General features: G+C 58.0%; 1 protein-coding gene across 1 annotated transcript in view; it reads left to right on the top strand.

Moving 5' to 3' along the window:
- The window catches only part of LOC113450613 (uncharacterized), a 42,385-nt gene that overhangs the window by 13,116 nt on the left and 12,117 nt on the right, over window positions 1-17,152 (top strand). The window contains exons 7-20 of the mRNA XM_087928724.1: window positions 23-3,274; window positions 3,382-3,478; window positions 5,698-6,600; window positions 7,244-7,469; window positions 7,587-7,799; window positions 8,813-9,019; window positions 9,610-9,791; window positions 10,304-10,424; window positions 10,674-10,817; window positions 11,456-11,575; window positions 11,734-11,920; window positions 14,239-14,372; window positions 14,547-14,747; window positions 16,897-17,045. Coding sequence (XP_087784850.1) covers window positions 23-3,274; window positions 3,382-3,478; window positions 5,698-6,600; window positions 7,244-7,469; window positions 7,587-7,799; window positions 8,813-9,019; window positions 9,610-9,791; window positions 10,304-10,424; window positions 10,674-10,817; window positions 11,456-11,575; window positions 11,734-11,920; window positions 14,239-14,372; window positions 14,547-14,747; window positions 16,897-17,045 — 6,136 coding nt within the window. The remainder of the gene's footprint in view (window positions 1-22; window positions 3,275-3,381; window positions 3,479-5,697; window positions 6,601-7,243; window positions 7,470-7,586; window positions 7,800-8,812; window positions 9,020-9,609; window positions 9,792-10,303; window positions 10,425-10,673; window positions 10,818-11,455; window positions 11,576-11,733; window positions 11,921-14,238; window positions 14,373-14,546; window positions 14,748-16,896; window positions 17,046-17,152) is intronic.

Here is a 17,152-nt window from a genome sequence, read left to right as displayed (position 1 = left end):
GCAGGGGCCTTGGAAACTTCAGCTCCCGAACCTCCCGAGAATTTGGGCGAAGTGGTTTCTGAGCAAGGCCTCTTCCAGAGCACCAGGATCCTCTTTGAAGATCAAGTGGGGGAAGGGTCTGCGATGGAGGGAAAACGGGAACCTGAGACCCCCAGAAGTGCCGAGTCCAGCAACAACTCGAGTGAGGTGGCGGCTGATTCCAGGCTACAGGATGGAGCTGAGGCGAGTGGAAGCCACGATCCTTCCCTGGGAGTGACTGGTGTTCCCGTGGTTGGGCTCTCTGGAGGGGGACCACCCGGTTACAAAAGCGGCAGTGAGAGGCGACTCCAGGGTGACTCCAAGGATCCACCCAGGGAGGAAGAATCGGAGTGGAGGAGAAGCACCGTCAGCACCTCAGCAGCAGCAGCCGCCGCCGCCAACGAAGATGCAGCCGAGCAGCACCGAGAGGCTGAGGGTGGCCTGGAGAAAGACCCCACGTGCCTTGTAGGGCAGGAGGGAGCGGAGGGCTCTTCGGCTGCTGCTGCTGCGGATGCCTCCCTCGCGAGAAGCCCCAGCCCAGAGCAGTCCTTTTGGGGCTCGGCAGGTAGAAAAGGTGATTCCTCTGGAGGGGGCCTTGAAGAGGGGAGAATTCCCCACTTAGGTGACTGTTCACTTGCGGGCACACAACTACCTTCTTCGAACAGCCAACATGAAGCAGCAGAGAGATCGGTGTCTGAGAGTAGCCACCTTTCGAGTTGTCAGTATGTCACCAAGGATGAACGGTTTACAGGTCTGAGTGAAGAAGGCAGAGTGAAGACCATCATGGGAGAGGAGGAGGAGGAGGAGGAAGGAGAGGCAAGTCCTGTGGCAAACGCTCCTTCGGCTGTCACCAAGCGGGGTTTGGATCCAAGTCCCAGGCAGGTGGGGGCGTTGAGTGGGCCTTGTAGTGCCTTCTCCAGCGGTTCTTCCTGTGTGATGAATCAACGTCTTGTAAAGGCTGATCTCCAAGAACTGAAGCCTGACACTGTGGAGCCTGAGAGGCTGGAAATTTGTTTGGAAGGGGCATCCCAAGGAGCCGACGACGTTGGGGGAACATTGCTTCGTCTGGAAGACCCTCTGATCCGAGACAGAGCTTCGGAGGAACCAGAAGCCCCTGTTGAACGGATCAGCCTGCCTGTTCCAGGAGAACCTGGGCCAGATGTCCTCCTTCCTGAGGAGCGGGGTGGTTCTGCCCAGATTGCTGAGGCAGGAGGCAGCCCTGGGCTCCCCCTTCCAGGCCTTGGCCTGCTACAGCCTGGGGATGTTGCTGTCAACCTCCCGGTGGAGCCAACGGACGACTCTGATGGGGATAATGGGCTCCGTGGGCAGGTTCCTGCGCCTGAAGCGGAAAAAGGAGAGCCGGCCCAGTTCGGTCCTTCCAAGACGGAGGATCTTCACGGAGGAAGGGACGCCTCCCGGTTCGACCCAGTGGAACAGGCAGCTAATGCGACCGAGAGCAGGGAAGCCTTTAGGGAACCGACTGAGGAATCAGCCACCGGAAGACCAGCTGACCTGGCCGTGCTAGAGACCAGGGCTGGGCCACCGAAGGGCGCGGAGATGAGCCTGGAGGGCCAACCCTCCTCCCGTTGCGACCAAGGCAGTCCTGGAAAGGGGGCTGCGTCTTCCACCACAGGGACAGAGGCCGAGGAGCCCCCCCGTTCAGGAAAGAGCCGGAAAAGAGCATCCGAAGCACCGGTGGGAGCAGGTGGGGAGGAGATGGAGCCGGATCCTGTCCACCTGGCCGGTCAGCCTGAAAAGCCCCCTTTGGACTCCGCTTCAGAACCAGCAGAAGACGGCAGGGTTGCCTGGAAGGGCTTCCCCGAAGAGGCCAGTCGGGACTTGGTCCAAGGGAGCCGGCCTGTGGCTGGCAGGCTTCCGGGGCCGCCAGGCACGGTAACTGTGGCTTCACCTCTTGGAGAAGCCGTTAAAGGGCCTCTGGCAAGAGAGGCGTCCAGCAGTCCCCAGTCAGGGAAAGGTGGATATGCTCAGAAGGCCCGGATGGTGCCTGAGGACGCCAACAGGCTGCTGGCCCCAGAAAGTGCCTGCCGGCTGGGCAAGGACCCAGAGGCCTCTGCAGGGCACAGAGGAGGCTTCGGGTGCTCGGAGCCCTGCGAAGAAGAGAAGCCAAACCGCTCTCCGCCTAGGAAAAGGCCTCCAAATGGGGACTTGGATTGGGAAGGCGCTGCCTGTCACCCAAAGAAGCTCTGCCGGGAGGACTTTGCTTCTGTTCGGGGCCCTGGGAGTGACCCAGCGGCTCCTCCTGTGGCGGCGCCTCCTCCTCCTCCTCCTCATCTGAAGGAGAGCGTCGAGCAATTTGGCAAAACAATAGAGAATTTCCTGGATCAGTGCAGAAACCGAGTCCCTCTGTGCTCCGACCCCACGGAACGAAGCGGAGAAGCTCTTGCTCGGATAGTGAGAAATTACTTCAAAAGCAACATTGACTCCCATGCACCTGAAAGGGCGGGGGCAGCCGAAGAAGCCCCGCCTTCAGAAACTGCAGCCGCGAAGGGGATCGACGGCCAGGCGGAAGGGAGGGGCGCAGGAGGCCCCAGGGAAAGCCCCGGCGGTGATGGGCCCGGCTCACCCAAAGGGGAGGAAGCGGAGGCTGCCCACATCTCTGAAGGTGCACCCGTGTCCCCTGGAGGCCGGCCAGCCGCGTCCGGCTCCTCCACCAAGGAGGAGGAGAGCAAAGGCTCGGGGGCCCCCGGGCAGGAAGGCTTCTACTACTTTGAGGAGGAGCCCTTCTCCATGGAGGTGGGCTCAGCGCTGGGGGACGCGGGCAGCAGCTCTCCTGCCGAGTCGCCACATGCAGCGCTGGGGGAGGGGCCTTGGGAAGAGGAGTGGGACACCCCTTCCTCCTTGGACATCACCGCCAGTTCCCAAAGCTACGAACCTTCTCCCAGTCCACACTGGAGCAATTTGGACCAAGCGCTGGACAGCTGCTCCGAAGGCTCTGGCTCCCTCTCGGAAGCCGACTGGTACTATGGCTCCGATGAACACCCGGAGATACTTCTGGACGTGGCCGTGCCGTGGCCGGAAGACAGCCCGGCTGCCGCAAGGGACCCCCGGCCGGAGTTCAGTCCGCTTGAGCAGGAGGCTCCCGGCCATCGGCTGCAGCGTGGAGATCCGGGCGGAGGAAGTGGGCCTGGTGGCTCTGCATGCCAAGAGGATCCTGGGAGCCCCCCGGAGAAGGCAGCTGAGGCCAGTCGGAGGGGGGTGCCGGCCCAAGGCAGCCCTGGAGGCTCTCCTGACCCAGGTAAGGTCTTCGCTGCCCAGCCCTGGGGTCTGGGAAGGGCGCGTCTGCCGTCCCCTCTGGTTCATTTACCCCTGAACCCGGTTCCTGTCGTCTCCCACCTCCGGCAGATGCTGCACCGGAACAGGTGAAGCCCAGAAGGCCGTCGGAAAGCACAGGGACGCCTTCACTTGCAACCATAATTGAGCACCAAACTTCGGTTGCTAAGTGAGCCAGTGCTTAAGTGGGTTTGGCCCCATCTGACGACCTTCCTTGCCAATGCCGTTAAGTGAATCACTGCAGTGGTTGAGTTAGTAGCCCGGTCGTTAAGTGAATCCGGCTTCCCCATCCACTTGGCTTGTCCGAAAGTCCCAACTGACGACCATGGGAGCCCCTGGACGCTGCAGCTGCCCTGAGTAGGAGGAGGGACTTGCCTGGGGCCCAGGGTGGGTGGTGGGACCAGGAGGAGGGTCCTGAGATGAGGGTGAGGGAGAAAAGCACTGCCACCAGTCCCTTTGTCCACTGCTATTGTCCCTTCAAACGGTCACTAAGTGAGCTGCTGTAAGTCAAGGACTGCCCTCCCGAGCAGGGAGGGGGCAGGGACAGGCGGCCCAGCAGCCGCCTTGGCCTCTCTCCGGGGGCCCTGGGGCTGCTTCCAGAGGGAGGGGGAGCCGCCCAACGGCCTTTCTGGGCAGGGCGGGGCAGAGGCCGGGCGAAGCAGCAGCTGCAGTCGGGGAGCCCCTTCCTCAGTGTGGGCTCACAGAAGGAGGAGCAGGGGTGGTTAGAAAGACCCTTTAGTGGCCCTTTCTTGACAGGTCATCTGGGAGAGATGACCGGTCACTGAGCGGCTATTCAGTTACAACAGGTCCACCCATCCCCCCCGAAAGCTACCGCTCCGGGCATTTGCCCTTGCGACCCACTGCAGCAAAGGAAGACCCCCCCCCAGCCTCCCACCCTGCCCCAAAGGGACCCCCCAGGCCTCACCCGGCTGGGCCCCCCCTCACACACGCGCACCTGTGGAAGGGCTCCGGAGCCCTCCTGCTGGGGCCCTGGGGCTGCCTCCGGTAAGCGGCCGTCCTTCTCAGCGCGATTTCGCCGGGCACTGCGCAGGCTCCGCTAAGGAATTGGCAGAAAATGACACGGGAGGCAGCCCCCTCCCCCCCCCAGCCCAGGGACCCCCGGCCTGCAGGAGGGCTCCAGGGACCTTCCACAGGTGAGGGAGGAGGAGGAGGAGGAGGAGGGGATTTCAGCCTCGGGCCCGCAGGGGTGGGAGGGAGGGGCTCGGGGGGTTTGGGGGGCAGTGGGAGAGGACTTGGGAGGCCTTTGCTCAAATTAACCGGCACATTCATTAAATATCTCACTTAACGTCTGTCACCACTTGTGACCATAATTGCTTCCCCCAGCAAAAGGCCTGCTTGGCTTCGTAGAAGGATGGGCTTTGACGTGGAATACGTGACCCCCCTCAAACAAACCAGCGAAATCTGACTTGTCTTTCCTCTCTTTCTTAAGCTTTAAAGGTGGTCCTGGTGCCAAACGGACGCGTAGCTCAGGGAAGAACCGCTAGATTGGGAATTGGGGGGGAGGGGGCAGTTCCCTGGGCTAGCTTCCCTGCTTGCAGACATCTCATTACCAGGCTAAGCAACCTCATCCGTACAGCAAGGGGTCTAGTGGGCTGCCTGTGCCTCGGCTCCCCTCCCTCCCTCGGTGGGGCATTGCTGCTTCCTCGCCCATCGGCGGCCGCTTCCTGCTCAGCTGGGTGCTGGATGGGGGGATCGTGAGGAGGAGGAGGAGGCCCTGAACCCCCCAAGAGCCCCGCAGAGTTTCAAGGAGGGGCGCCCAGCAGACCTTTGGCCCCCTGAAGACTCCAGTCCCAGAAGGCTGGGAGTTAGGAGCCCCCGAGGCGTAAAGTGGCCGTGCTTGGAGAGACCCCCTGCTTGAAAAGGGTGGGTGGGCTGGGGAGAATCTCTGGAGCCAGAAAAACGGGAGAGTAGTCAAGAAGTTCACGGCCTCCTCCCCCAAAGAGAACCCCCCTCCCCCAGGGAAAGAGGACTGGGACCCTTGGTCTTTGGGGGGGGGTCTCCAGGGGCTGCTTCGTCTGTTCAGGGCTGGTCCTGGAGGGGGGGGGGCTGCGGGGGGATTTCCCATGGAGGAACAGCCTGGCCTTCGCTTGCTGGTCCATTTCCAGCCGGGGGGAGACGGAGGAAGGGGAGGGAGACGCTTTGCCTTAAACCGGACTTTTCCCTCCATTTTTAAAAATATTCCCACAGGCCGTATGGAAAGTGCCCCGAGGGAGCCCTCCCCACCGCCGTCCCCGGGGGGATCCAGCAGCAAAACCTTCCTGCAGCCAAGCGTGGGGCGTTGGGACCCCCCCCTGAAAACGGAGCCGAGCGACGGAGAACCTGATGACCAAGACTGCAGGCAAAGGAGCCCCCTCCCCCCTCGGGAAGAGCCCCGGGGGCCTCTGCACTGGCGGGGGGCAGCCCTGGAGAGGGTCCTTCCTGCCCTCCCCCTGGCCCGGCTCCTGCCGAGGGCTCCACTGGGCCCCTGGTGAAGGAAGAGCCCATGCAGGAAGACGAGCCACCGCCGCCACTGCCACCTGTGGGGGCCGCGTCCTCCCCCCTCTCCCCTCTCTGCCCCTCCCAGGCTGGCGAGAGGGGCTCCCCTCCGGGGAAGGACCTTTGCGGGCCTGAGCTGCCTGGGGTGGGGCAGGCTGGCCCCCACCAGGCCTCCCAGGAAGCCCCGGGGATCCCGGGCACATCGGGCTGCTTCCCAGGGGACCCAGGAGCTCGCGGTGCCATGCCCTGGCGGGGTGATGGGTCCCCCCTGGCACGGAGTCCCTTGGCAGACCCCGGGCTCCGCTCTCAAGGCTTCCAGGAAGCGAAGAAGCAGCCCTGGCCCCCCCTCTCGTATCCCGCATCCTCTTCTCCGCTGCCTCCCTCCGTCTGCCGGCATTCGCACGACCCCAAGACCTCGGCAGACGAGCAGCCCGAAGGACCTTGGCCCCCGGCGGACTTCGGAGGGCGAGAGCCTGGCGCCCCCTGCCAGTCGGAGGAGGCTGGGCTGGGCGAGCCTTCGGATGCAGAGTGCCTGCACGTGGCCGCCGCCTTCTCGTCTCCTGCACCCCCCGAGGCCGAGGAAAGGGCCCCCCTCCCCAGAGACCCTCCTGCTCAGACCGAGTCCCACAGCCGCTGCCTCCGTGGAAGAGCGGAGGGCCGCAGCCTGGCCGAGTGGGCGTCCTCCGAGCAAGACGTGGCCTTCCAGCTGCAGGAGTGCCAGTCGGTGCTGGCAGAAATCCTCCAGGCCCTGACTGCGGTGGAAGGCCTTGACCAGGCCCACGTGGAGAAGTGGAGGTACTTCCTCTCACTGTTTATGAAAGCCGCCTATACACCCCCACGCCCCCAGCTCACTCTCTCGGCAATAGCGGGCCCCAGACTTTCCGGCTTGGCAGACCAGTAGGGAGGGTAACAGATAACTCAGAAGGGACATTATAGGTCATCTAGTCCAACCCGCACACACAAGCAGGAGACCCTGCACCCTTCCTGACTGATGGCTTCTTTCTTGAAAGCCTCCTGGGATGATGAAGCTCCCACAACCTCCGAGGGCAACTTCAGTTCCAGGGGTTGATTGTTCTCCCTGTCAGAAAATTCCTCCTTATTTCCAGGTTAAAGGGTGGGGGAGGGGACGGTTTTGTGGGAGTGGCAGGCGTGCAAGAGCGTACAGCTTCATTTGCACCAGCAGTGGGCGCACGCTACTCTCACGCAAATGCCCGCCCCGTGTGCGGCCCAGTTCTAAACCTGCGCTAGAATTCCCCAGCCAGCCAGGTTCAATTCTGGGAGTTGAAGGGCACCTGCCTTAAAGCGGCTTCTAGCCAATTAAAGGGGCCACGCTGGGGAAGCTCTGAGCTGGACAGGGGAGAGAGTGAGGGGGGAGGGCGGGGGAGGCGCTGGGTGCCAGGGCATTGCTGGATGCTCCCTTGTCCTCCCCTCCTCCAAGGGACCAGATTGCTGCCCTCCAGACGGCGACCAAGATGCCCCAGACCCACATAGCCGTGGTGGGGAACACGGGGGCCGGCAAGAGCTGCTTGCTCAACGCCCTGCTGGACGAGGAGGCCATGCTGCCCACCTCGGCCATGAGAGCCTGCACCGCGGTGGTCGTGGAGATCTCCAGGGCCGCAGGGGGCAGCCCGTACGAAGCCGAGGTGGAGTTCCTCTCCCGGGAGGTAGGCGCTGCCGGGCTCCATTGGGCAGGGCCAGGCCACGGGGTGACCTGGCTGCAGAGAGGACCTCCTGGAGCCCTTTTCCTCTCGTGTTCCTCTGACCCCCCCTCCCCCCCCCAGGAGTGGGAGCAGGAGCTGGCGGCCCTCCTGGAGGACATGAAAGACAAAGCCGGCATCCTGAGGAAGCGCTGCCCGGATCGCAAGACGGAAGCCGGGGCTGCCTACAGCCGGGTAAAGGCCGTCTACGGGAGAGTGGACGAGCTGGACAAGCTGGAGGACCCTCTGGGGGTGACCCAACACCTCGGGACGGTCAAGCACATTTCTGCCGAGACGGTAAGCGGAGCTTGCCGGGGCTCCCCTGCCCAAGTGGCGTTGGGGGGGGGCAGCAAGGAAGAAGACGCGGGACTTTGGGCTGGACTTTGGACTTTGGTTTCTTGCCTGCTTGCGGCCGTGACTTCAGCGCCCCTCTCAGTCCAGCCGATTCTAAGGGGTTGAGAGGAAAGAGCCAAAAGGTGAAAAGACTCCATTGAAAAGGCATCCGGAGAAAAAGGCTTTTCAGCAAAGAGGTCGGGTGGCAAAAGTCACTTTCCCGTATCGACTGAAGCCCCGGAAGGCCCTCAATGGCAGCCCCAGCCAGGCTCAGGGACAGTATTCCAGACCCAAAGCGAAGGGGAGGTGGGGAATGGCTCACGGCCAGCGCCCGCTGATCTACGAAAGCCCAGAGCAGGGCAGCCCCATCCAGAGCTGGCAGGTAACCCTGGCAGAAGCCTGCGTTGCCAGCATTCGGCCCGCTCCGGGCCGAATGCTGGCAAGAAACGGGCAGCTGCCAGGTTGCCACCAGAGCTCTGGATGGGCTGCCTGGGCCTGACAGCCCCCAAGCGCTTCTAGGGCGCCTCTCTGGTGGCCTGTGGGGTGGAGAGGCGCTCCTGGGGAACCACCCTCCCCCCAAGTCCCCATTGGCCTCTCCCAGCGTTTCCTAGAGAGAGAGAGAGAGGGGCGATGAAATGACACGGGGCAGGGCTGGGCCTCGGAGCACCACTTGGGGAAACAGCCCTGGGCTTCGGGGAGCTCCGCGGAAGGGTCTCGGCCCTGCAGCCGACCCTCAGCAGCGGCTCCAGAAGGATCCCAGGCTTTCTCCGAGGGAGCCAACTGGGCGGGAGGCCTGGGGCTTCCTCCTTCACCTGAGTCCCACCAGAGCCACTACGGTGGTTCCTGAGCCGTGTCCCGGCTGGGACACGCATAAAAAAAGGGTGCCGTTGTACGGAAGCGTTCGAACGGTTCTTAAGCTAAATCCGGAGGCCTTCAAAAAAAAGTCTCACGTCCCGGCTGACTGGCCGGCTTTCTAGGCTGCCGACTTCCGCGTGGAAATCGAGAAGTTCATCGATTCTCGTACCGACAACTTGCGTGAGATGAAAGGCGGGGAGTTCTGGCCCATCGTGAAGTGTGTGAGGATCCGGGTGGCCACGGCTGAGGTCCTGAGGACGGGAGCGGTGCTGGTGGACCTGCCTGGGACCCGGGACTCCAACGCGGCTCGGGACACGATGGCCCGAGAGGTAGGCGCCTTCCTCCCTCTGCTCTGGGGCCATCCGCTTCTTTGTCGCCAGAGCGCTTCAGTTCTGGGCAGAGGCTGTGGGGCCTTCCGTTCCTTGGGCAGCCTTGCAAGGGTTACGCGACAGGCAGTCCTTGACTTACCACCACAATGGAGACCAAAAGTTCCGTTGCTAAGTAAGACGTTTGCTAAGTGAGTTTTACCCCACTTACGACCACAGTTGTTAAGTAAATCAATGCAACTGTAAGCTTAGTAACACAGTTGTTCAGTGAATCTTGGTTCCTCGTTGACTTGGCTTGCCAGGAGGTCGCAAAAGGGGGATCACGTGACCCCAGGACATGTCGTAAGTACGAGTCAGTTGCCAATTGCCTGAATTTGGGTCAGGGGACCCTGTGGAATTTTGCAACAGTTGGGTTAAAAAAAAAACAGTCCTAAGCCCCCTTTTTTCAGTGCCCTCGCAACTTTGAATGATCACTAAACAGTCTGTTGTAAATGGAGGGTCGCCTGTGGCTAATTTGGGGGTGGCCGAGGGGCTGGAAGGCCGGGCATCCTGGAGCAACAGCTTCCCTGTTTCTCCCCCCCCCACCCCCCCAGTACCTGAAGGAGTGCAGTGCCGTGTGGGTGACTGCCAGCATCACGCGAGCCGTGGACGACAAGACGGCCAAAGAGCTGCTGAGTGCCAACTTCCGCCGGCAGCTGTTTATGGACGGCCTCTATGGGAGCCTGGCCTTCGTCTGCACCAAGACGGACAGCTTCAGCATCAGTGACATCATCAGGTGGCGCCTCCCTCTTCCCCGGGCAGGGGCTCCAGCAGGGAGGGGGGGAGGGAAGACCCCCTCAGCCTTCTTTCTCCCCCCCCCCCCGGGTACTTCACGTCAAACGTTGCTCTCGGGGCGTAAAGCTGCCGTTGGGGTGAGAGCAGGAAACGGGGCCTCCCGTCTACGGGGGTCTCCCCCACCCACTTCATGCTTTCTTGCGAAGGGGGCTTTTCCAACTGGACTTTGCTTGGTTTTCCCCCTTGAAAGTGTTTCACTTTTCCTCCAAGAAGCTGAACTGGATTTGGAAAGCTGAACTTTCTGAGGACTGGAGAAGCGAAACATTTTCAAGGGGGAAAAAGGCCTATTTCCCTGGGGGGGGGGGGGCACCCTTCTGCGGCTGAGCCTCCGTTGCTGGCTGAGCACAGGGTGCCCTAAAAGGAGAGGGGAAGGGGGCTGAGAAGCCCCTAAAGCAGAATTCAGCCGTTCAGCCAGGCGGCTCTCGAAACATCCCTGCCCCCCAAACGCCGCAGGGACCTCCACTTACAAGACCAGATCCGTCCCCTGGAAGAGGAGCTGCAAGAGTTGGAGCATCAGAGAACTCAGGCAGAGGCGGAGAAGAAGCACCTGTACGATCAGCTGCAGCAGCAACAGGTAGTCCCCGCCTGCCCCTCCGTCCGGGGTCAGCATGCAGCCGACTTGGCTCTCCGAGCTACGAATAGAAACGGGGGTTTGCTCCTCGGCCCCCAGTTCCCGGCTGGCTCTCCCTCCTGTCGCCCCTCAGGGCCCCTCAGCTCCCACTTCAAGCCGGAAGGGGTGCGGGGGGTGGGGTGAATCTCTGAGGTGGACCACGAATGCAGCTCATCTTCGTGTGTGTGGGGGGGTGTCTTTTACCTCCCCAAGAGAAATGCACTTCCTGAGCCCCACCCAAGAATTCTGTGCCCAGCGACCAGCGACCCTCTTTCTGTACAGCCAGCGAGGAAGGAAAGTGCAGCCGCAGAGTCCGTCTGGCTTCAGAGACATGACATCTTGGAGAAGGAGTTCCAAGTAAGCTCCCCCTCGCCTTCCAGCCCTCAGGAGATGGATGTTAAAAGCCCCCCCGCCCGTGGAGGTATGCCTCCCAGGGGATGGGCGTGCCCAGTTTCTCCCCCTGCCTTCCTGTTAGGGATACACCCTAGCAGAATCTGCACGGCAGTCAGGCCATGAGATAAACGTTTTTGTAGCTTACACTCAGTAAAACAGATGCACCGTGCTAGTTAAATAGTTTATTCCAGTAAGAGTTTTTAGCATAGTCAAAAAATAGTCCATATATCATTCACTAATTCAGTCCATCTGGGGATTATTCAGTTGCAAAGTCCAGTGTCGAAAAAGAGGTCAGTAAACTTACAAATATCAGTCCAGTAATATATCTCCTCGCAGTAGAGATATGAAGAAGTCTTTCTTCCTTCGACGTTCAAAAACTCAGCAGCAGGGAACACGCAGTTAGCAAACCATCAATCCAGCAATCGACAGCAATCCAGCAGGTTCTCTTGCTCCCTCTTATGGTGGTTCACAACCGCACCCAAAATTACATGCTTTGCAGTTTAAAGTGACACACACTTACACTTACTGTCATAGTTTATATATATTATTTTACCCAAACTTCGTTAGGTAACCTTGTTGTTCCTAACACTTCCCTCGTCCAGATCTCTTCCTTGCAGCGCGAGAAGGAGGCCAGGCTCCGGGCCATCAGCCTGATCTGCGTCCAGGCCCGGAACGAGTTTTCCAAGCAGCGGATTTTGATGGACTTCAGTGCTGGCCTGCAGGTAGGAGGGCTCCGTGCTGGAGGTCGGGAGGCTCTGCCGCCCGGCATGGTCAGCAGAGCTTTGGCGGTGCCCGTGGCCGCCCTGAGCAGCCTTGTCTTGGAGGGAGGCGGCTTGTCCCGATCTGCGGATAAGAGCGGGCCCCGCGTGGCCTTGTGCAGGAAGTGTCCAGGAGAGCGGAGGGCGAAGAAGACGGCGAAGAAGACGGGGACGAGGGTGACTCGGCTGGAGAGCAGCAGCCTGTCAATCTGGAGGTTTTCACGGTCAGCTCGACGGAGTATCTCAAACTTGGAGGGAAGCTGCTCTGCAATGGCCAGCCTCAGGTTTTCCATGACATCAAAGACACAGGTATTCCCCGGTGTGTGTGTGTGTGTTTGTGCAGCTCTTTGTACATGATTTGCAGAAGGATTTAGGGACCAGAAATATTTCATATTTAGGGCATATTGTTACAGCAGAATCCTGTGAATCTGCCTGTTTTGCTACCATTTCAATCGATCAATCAGAATAGAGCTGGAAGAGAGAGAGACCTTGGAGGTCATCTAGTCCAGCCCCCTGCTCAAGCAGGAGACCCTGTAGCATTCCAGACAACTGGACGTCCAGTCCCTTCTCAAAAACCTCCAGGGATGGAGTACCCGCAACTTCTGGTGGCAAGCAGTTCCACTGGTTCATTGTTCTCATTGCCAGTACGTTCCTCCCTAGTTCCAGGTTTGCTTCTCTCCTTGATGAGTTACCAGCCCTTGTTTCTTGTCCTGCCTTCAGGGGCTTTGGAGAATAAGCTGAGTCCCTCCTCTTCTTTGGGGCAGCCCCTCAAATACCGGAAGGCTGCTGTCGTGTCCTCCCCCAGCCCTTTTTCTCTAGACTGGCCGATGCCCAGTTCCTGCAGCTGTTCTTCGTGTGTTTTAACACGTTTCCTTTGAGACCCCCGGGGCCTCCTCAAGTAGGTAAGGAATTGCAGTGAAATAATAACAGGACAGAGGTTTACTGGTGCTCCTGCTTTGAGCCTTCAGACATCAAATAGCGTGGATTAGCACTGAGGCCTTTAAACTGCTTTTGTTTTTTATTTGGCAAATGCCCAGAATCTGCAAGTGGGCAGCCAGAGAAATTCAAATAATAAATCACCTGAACCGCGTGTGTAAGAGTCGGATATTAGTCAACGGGTTTCAGAACAGGTTTAAGAACCGTACGGACAAAAGGAAAGTGGCCTTTCAATGGGACACTAACAAAGCACCACATATCTACTAGATTAGATGTGTCCTTGGTCCTCTCAGCGTGATCCTTTGCTCACAGACATTTCATTACCCAACTAGGTAACATCATCCGTCTGAGGGAGTGCTGGGTTTGCTCCTGTTTATGTGCCTCAGCTTGCTCTGCCAGTGTTGGTAGAGTTGTGGTTTTTCCTCCTTGGATTAGGGCATTGTTTCCTGCTTGATTGATTGTCTGGTGCTAGTCCCTGCTTATCGAGGTGCTGGGCGCTGGCAAGGACCCAATGTAATGTTTCCTACTTAGCTTTTTTATTGTCTCTGTGTAAATGTGATTTATCTGTGTGTGTTTGTTAATGGATGATTTGTCTGGACCTTTGAGGCACAAAAGAAAAACCCAGTGCCTTAGGGCTTAGGAATTACCAAGGAGTAAGCTGCGCCTTCACCCACACTGGCTAGGAGAACTAGCGGGTATAAGCAAACTCCACACTCACTAGCTTCGATGGTGGTCCATTGAAACATCTGAAAGCAACCAACATCCAGAGTTCAACCCCGAACGACAGAGAACCTCTAGAACAGGTTTCTCTACCTTGGCGAGTTTAGGGTAGGTGGAGTCCCAGAGTCATAGGTGGCTGGGGAACTCTGGGAGTTGGAGTCCAGATGTTTTAACCTTGTGAAGGTTGAGAAATTCTGTTCTAGAAGAAGTTTCTGCATCTATAACGTTACACAATACTATGAACCAGAATATACATCATTTGTGGGAATGAGATGTTTCCACGGCGGAAACATCACCAGCAGGTTTCTCAGGACTTTCCAGAGAAAACCTCCTTCCGTTGTGCCTGTTGGGGTAATTCCCGGTTAGGAGAATGAGCGCACACAGGGAGACGTAGTGAGAGTGGTAAGGAATAACACACAACCAGCACACAGCTACACTGTAGAGTAAAATGTAGGTTTTTACTTCCAGCAACACCATTGAGCAAAGTTCAACAAGCAGTCCAAGTCATTCGCGGTTCAAGCAGTCAGTTTTCAATCCAGGGATAATCCAATAACAAAGTCCAGTATCAAAAACAGTTCAGTAACAGACTTACATCAAATCAAGAATAATGATCATCAGTAACAGTCAATGGGGAAATGCAGGAACACGCTCTCAGCAACAACAGAACAACCCGGGTTTCTGGCTCCCTCCTATGGCCCTTTGAGGAACCACACCCAATTCCAATTTTAGCATTCTCTTAAAGAGACAGTGTTAAAATGTCTATCCTGGTTTATATATTTTCCAACCCAACTGCTAGGTGACTTACGTTCCTAACAGTGCCGCTTGTAGATGGTTCAACGCAGGCTCCTTCCAAGAGGCTCTTGTGGCATTTGGACCCTCTCACGACTTAATAGTTTTGCTTGGCTGCCAGGAAGGTTGGCAGAAGAGCTGCGGGTAGAACCAACTCCCCCTCCCTCCCTCCCTCCCTCCAGAGATTCCTGCGCTGAAGAAGTTCGCCATGGACACAGCGCTGAAGCACAGCATGGTGGCAACCGAGAAGGTCATCCGGGACGTGGCTCGTGTCCTAAGCCAAATGGTGAATTACCTCAACAGCCAGAGGACAGAGGTAGGAGCGGCACTGGGCTCCCTTGTGGGGGGAATTCGGCCGCCCAGAATAAGAGAGTTGGGAGGGACCTGCGAGGTCTTCCAGTCCACCCCGCTGCAGAAGCAGGAGGCCATTCTGGGCAAATCTGGGTGCCCAGCCCCTCCTTCAAAGCCCTCCTCCCTCGCTCCCTCGCAGGCTGATGCCCACCAGGCCCAGGTGCAGGAGATGCTGCAGCAGGCCTTGCAGGGCCTCCCTGCCCTCCTCCAGGGGGTCCTCAGGGCCAGCGCTCAGGACGTCCGGCGGGCCTTCGAGACCCTCCTCCTGGGCAGCCTGCAGAACGGCGCTGAGAGGGCCAAGCAGCTCTCCGAGGCCATCGCCAAAGGCTGGGGCTCGCCGGTAAGTGCCTCTTTGCTCAGAGCCCCCTCCCCCTTTTCCCAGGGAGGCAGCCCCCTCCAGGAAACGAGCCCGAAGCAGCCGGCAGGGGACCCTGGGACAGGCCCTGGGTAGTTGGATGCCTTCAGGGGTGGTCCGTAGCGGATCCTGCCTAGAATGGGAGGACCGGGTCCATCTTGGGAATCTGGGACCGTTTTTCACCTGTAGAATACAATAGAGCTGGAAGGGTCCCCGGAGGTCATCTAGTCCAGCCCACTGCTCGAGCAGGAGACCCTCTGCCCCATCGGACAGGTGGCCGTCCAGGCATTCACAACTTCCTGTTTCCTTGTTCTCACGGTCAGGAAGTTTCTCCTTAGTTCTACGTTGCTTCTCTCCTTGGTTCGTTTCCATCCGTTGCTGCTTGTCCAGCCTTCCAGGTCTTCCAAGGCTGAACCCCCCCCTTCTTTGGAGCAGCCCCTCAAATACTGGAAGGCTTTTCACTAGACTAGCCAAACTCAAACCCTGCAGACGTTCTTCGTACGTTTTTTTTTTTGTCTCCGGGCCTTTAAACGTTTGAGTTGCTCTTCTTTGCACTTTTTCCAAAGTCTTTTTTGTAACGTGGGGACCAAACCTGGATGCGGTATTCCAGGCGTGGCCTTCCTTAAGGCTTGAGCAAACTGAAGTAGTATATAGAAAGGCTGCTGGTGAGATGGGAAGGAGCTGCAACCTCCCTGCTATTCGTGATTTATTCATCATCAATTCATCACATTTGTATAGCCACCCACCTCACATAATGACAAAATATACAAAATACAAGCCAAGTATATAAAAACCCAGATAAACAAAACAGAAAAGCGTAGCAAAACGTCCCCAGGGCGCCTTGCAATTAGCCATGGCTAAGCCTCCAGCAGGCTGCCCAGCCAGGGGGTTTCCAGCTACGTTTTGAGAATTATGGGAAGGCCAACTGAGCCAGGGGGGGTTGATATTCCAAGTATCAATGGGGGTGGGGAGGCACGGCAGGGAAAGGCCGTGTGGATTCTCCTCCTCCTTCCCATCTCCTCCCCTTCTGCAACCACCTTTTCTAGATTGGCAGAAAAGTCCGGGGCCTGTTTTTCAGATTTTTGCTGGGATCCGGGATGCGTTTTTTTCACAGGAGGGGCTGCAGGCTGCCCCCAGATCCTTTTTGCAGCTGTTCACCAAGTGGTTGGGGCTTCTCAGCCCATGGAGGGGAATCAAGGTCCACACCTGCCATGTTGTTATCATTGACGAGGGTCACTTTCAAACATTTGTATTGAGTTATAGAAGGGGTGGGATTCTACCGGGTCGCACCAGTTCTATGGAACCAGTTGTTACGATTCTGCGCAGTTCGGAGAACTGGCAAATCGCACCGTTGGCTGGCCCTGCCACTCCGCACCCTGCCCTCCTTACTTGGCATGCGTGCCATCCAACTTGCCTACTAAGATGCTAATTTTCCTTTTTTTTTCCCCCTGACCATCAGCCGTTCCAACTGGATTAGCTAGAAAGTAGGAAATCGTTGGATATCTTGCTTTCTAGCTAATCTAAAAGCAGAGCAGAGCCTACCTTAGGGCTGAAGTTTCTATTTTTCAGTGCAGACTCAGGTAGCAGATGGCAGAAAGGTGAATCTCTGAGTGCATCTGTGATTCTGTGAGCAACTCAATCTGCCTGCCTGCTTTGCCTGCTTTTGGGTTAAAAGTTGGTCTTTTTTAATAAAAAAAAATCAATATTTACATAAATATTTACAATATTTATATACAAGCCATGCCCAGCCAGTCACATGACCACCAAGCCATACCCACAAATTAGGCCACACCCACAGAAACGGATGTTTAAGAAATTTGAATCCCACCCCTGGTTCTAAGAGTATTGTAAAATAAAAAATACAAAAGTAAATAGAAGAAATGCAAAAGTAAACGGAAGCTCTTCTGTTTACTTCTGTATCTTGTATTTTATAACACTCTATAACTAATAAAAATGTTTGGAAGTGACGCGTGTCGGCTGCTTACAGACTTCCTGCTTCAGCCCTGACCCATGTGATGCCCGTCTGTATGAGGAGTCCAGCAACTGTGGGCTCCCCTCGGGACTCGGCCCTGAAAGTGGGGAGCCTGGAGCGGAGCTGGCATCTCTGAGGAGGCCTCTTTGCCCCCCTCCGCAGGTGGTGGGCTACCCCCACGGGGCCTATCGGGCGATCTGCAACCACCGTGGCGTTTACACCTCTCCCAAGTACCAGTCTGTGGATTTCAACAAAGAGCTGGCCGAGCCCATCCTCCAGGTCATCTCCGTGGCCTGGAACGAGGTCTTCAGGTAGGCTCCGTCCCCCAGCAGCAGCCACGCCTCCTCTGAGCCCAGGGGGCCCTTTGGCCGAGTCAGAGGGGAGAAACCGGACAGGAGGGCAAAGGTGGCCCCTCTCC

The sequence above is a fragment of the Pseudonaja textilis genome, chromosome 3, assembly GCF_049901715.1.
Source record: "Pseudonaja textilis isolate UNSWEBS1 chromosome 3, rPseTex1.2, whole genome shotgun sequence".
Classification (NCBI taxonomy): domain Eukaryota; kingdom Metazoa; phylum Chordata; class Lepidosauria; order Squamata; family Elapidae; genus Pseudonaja; species Pseudonaja textilis.
The sequence above is the reverse complement of the archived record's forward strand: the minus strand, read 5'-3'. Positions and strand labels throughout refer to the sequence as shown.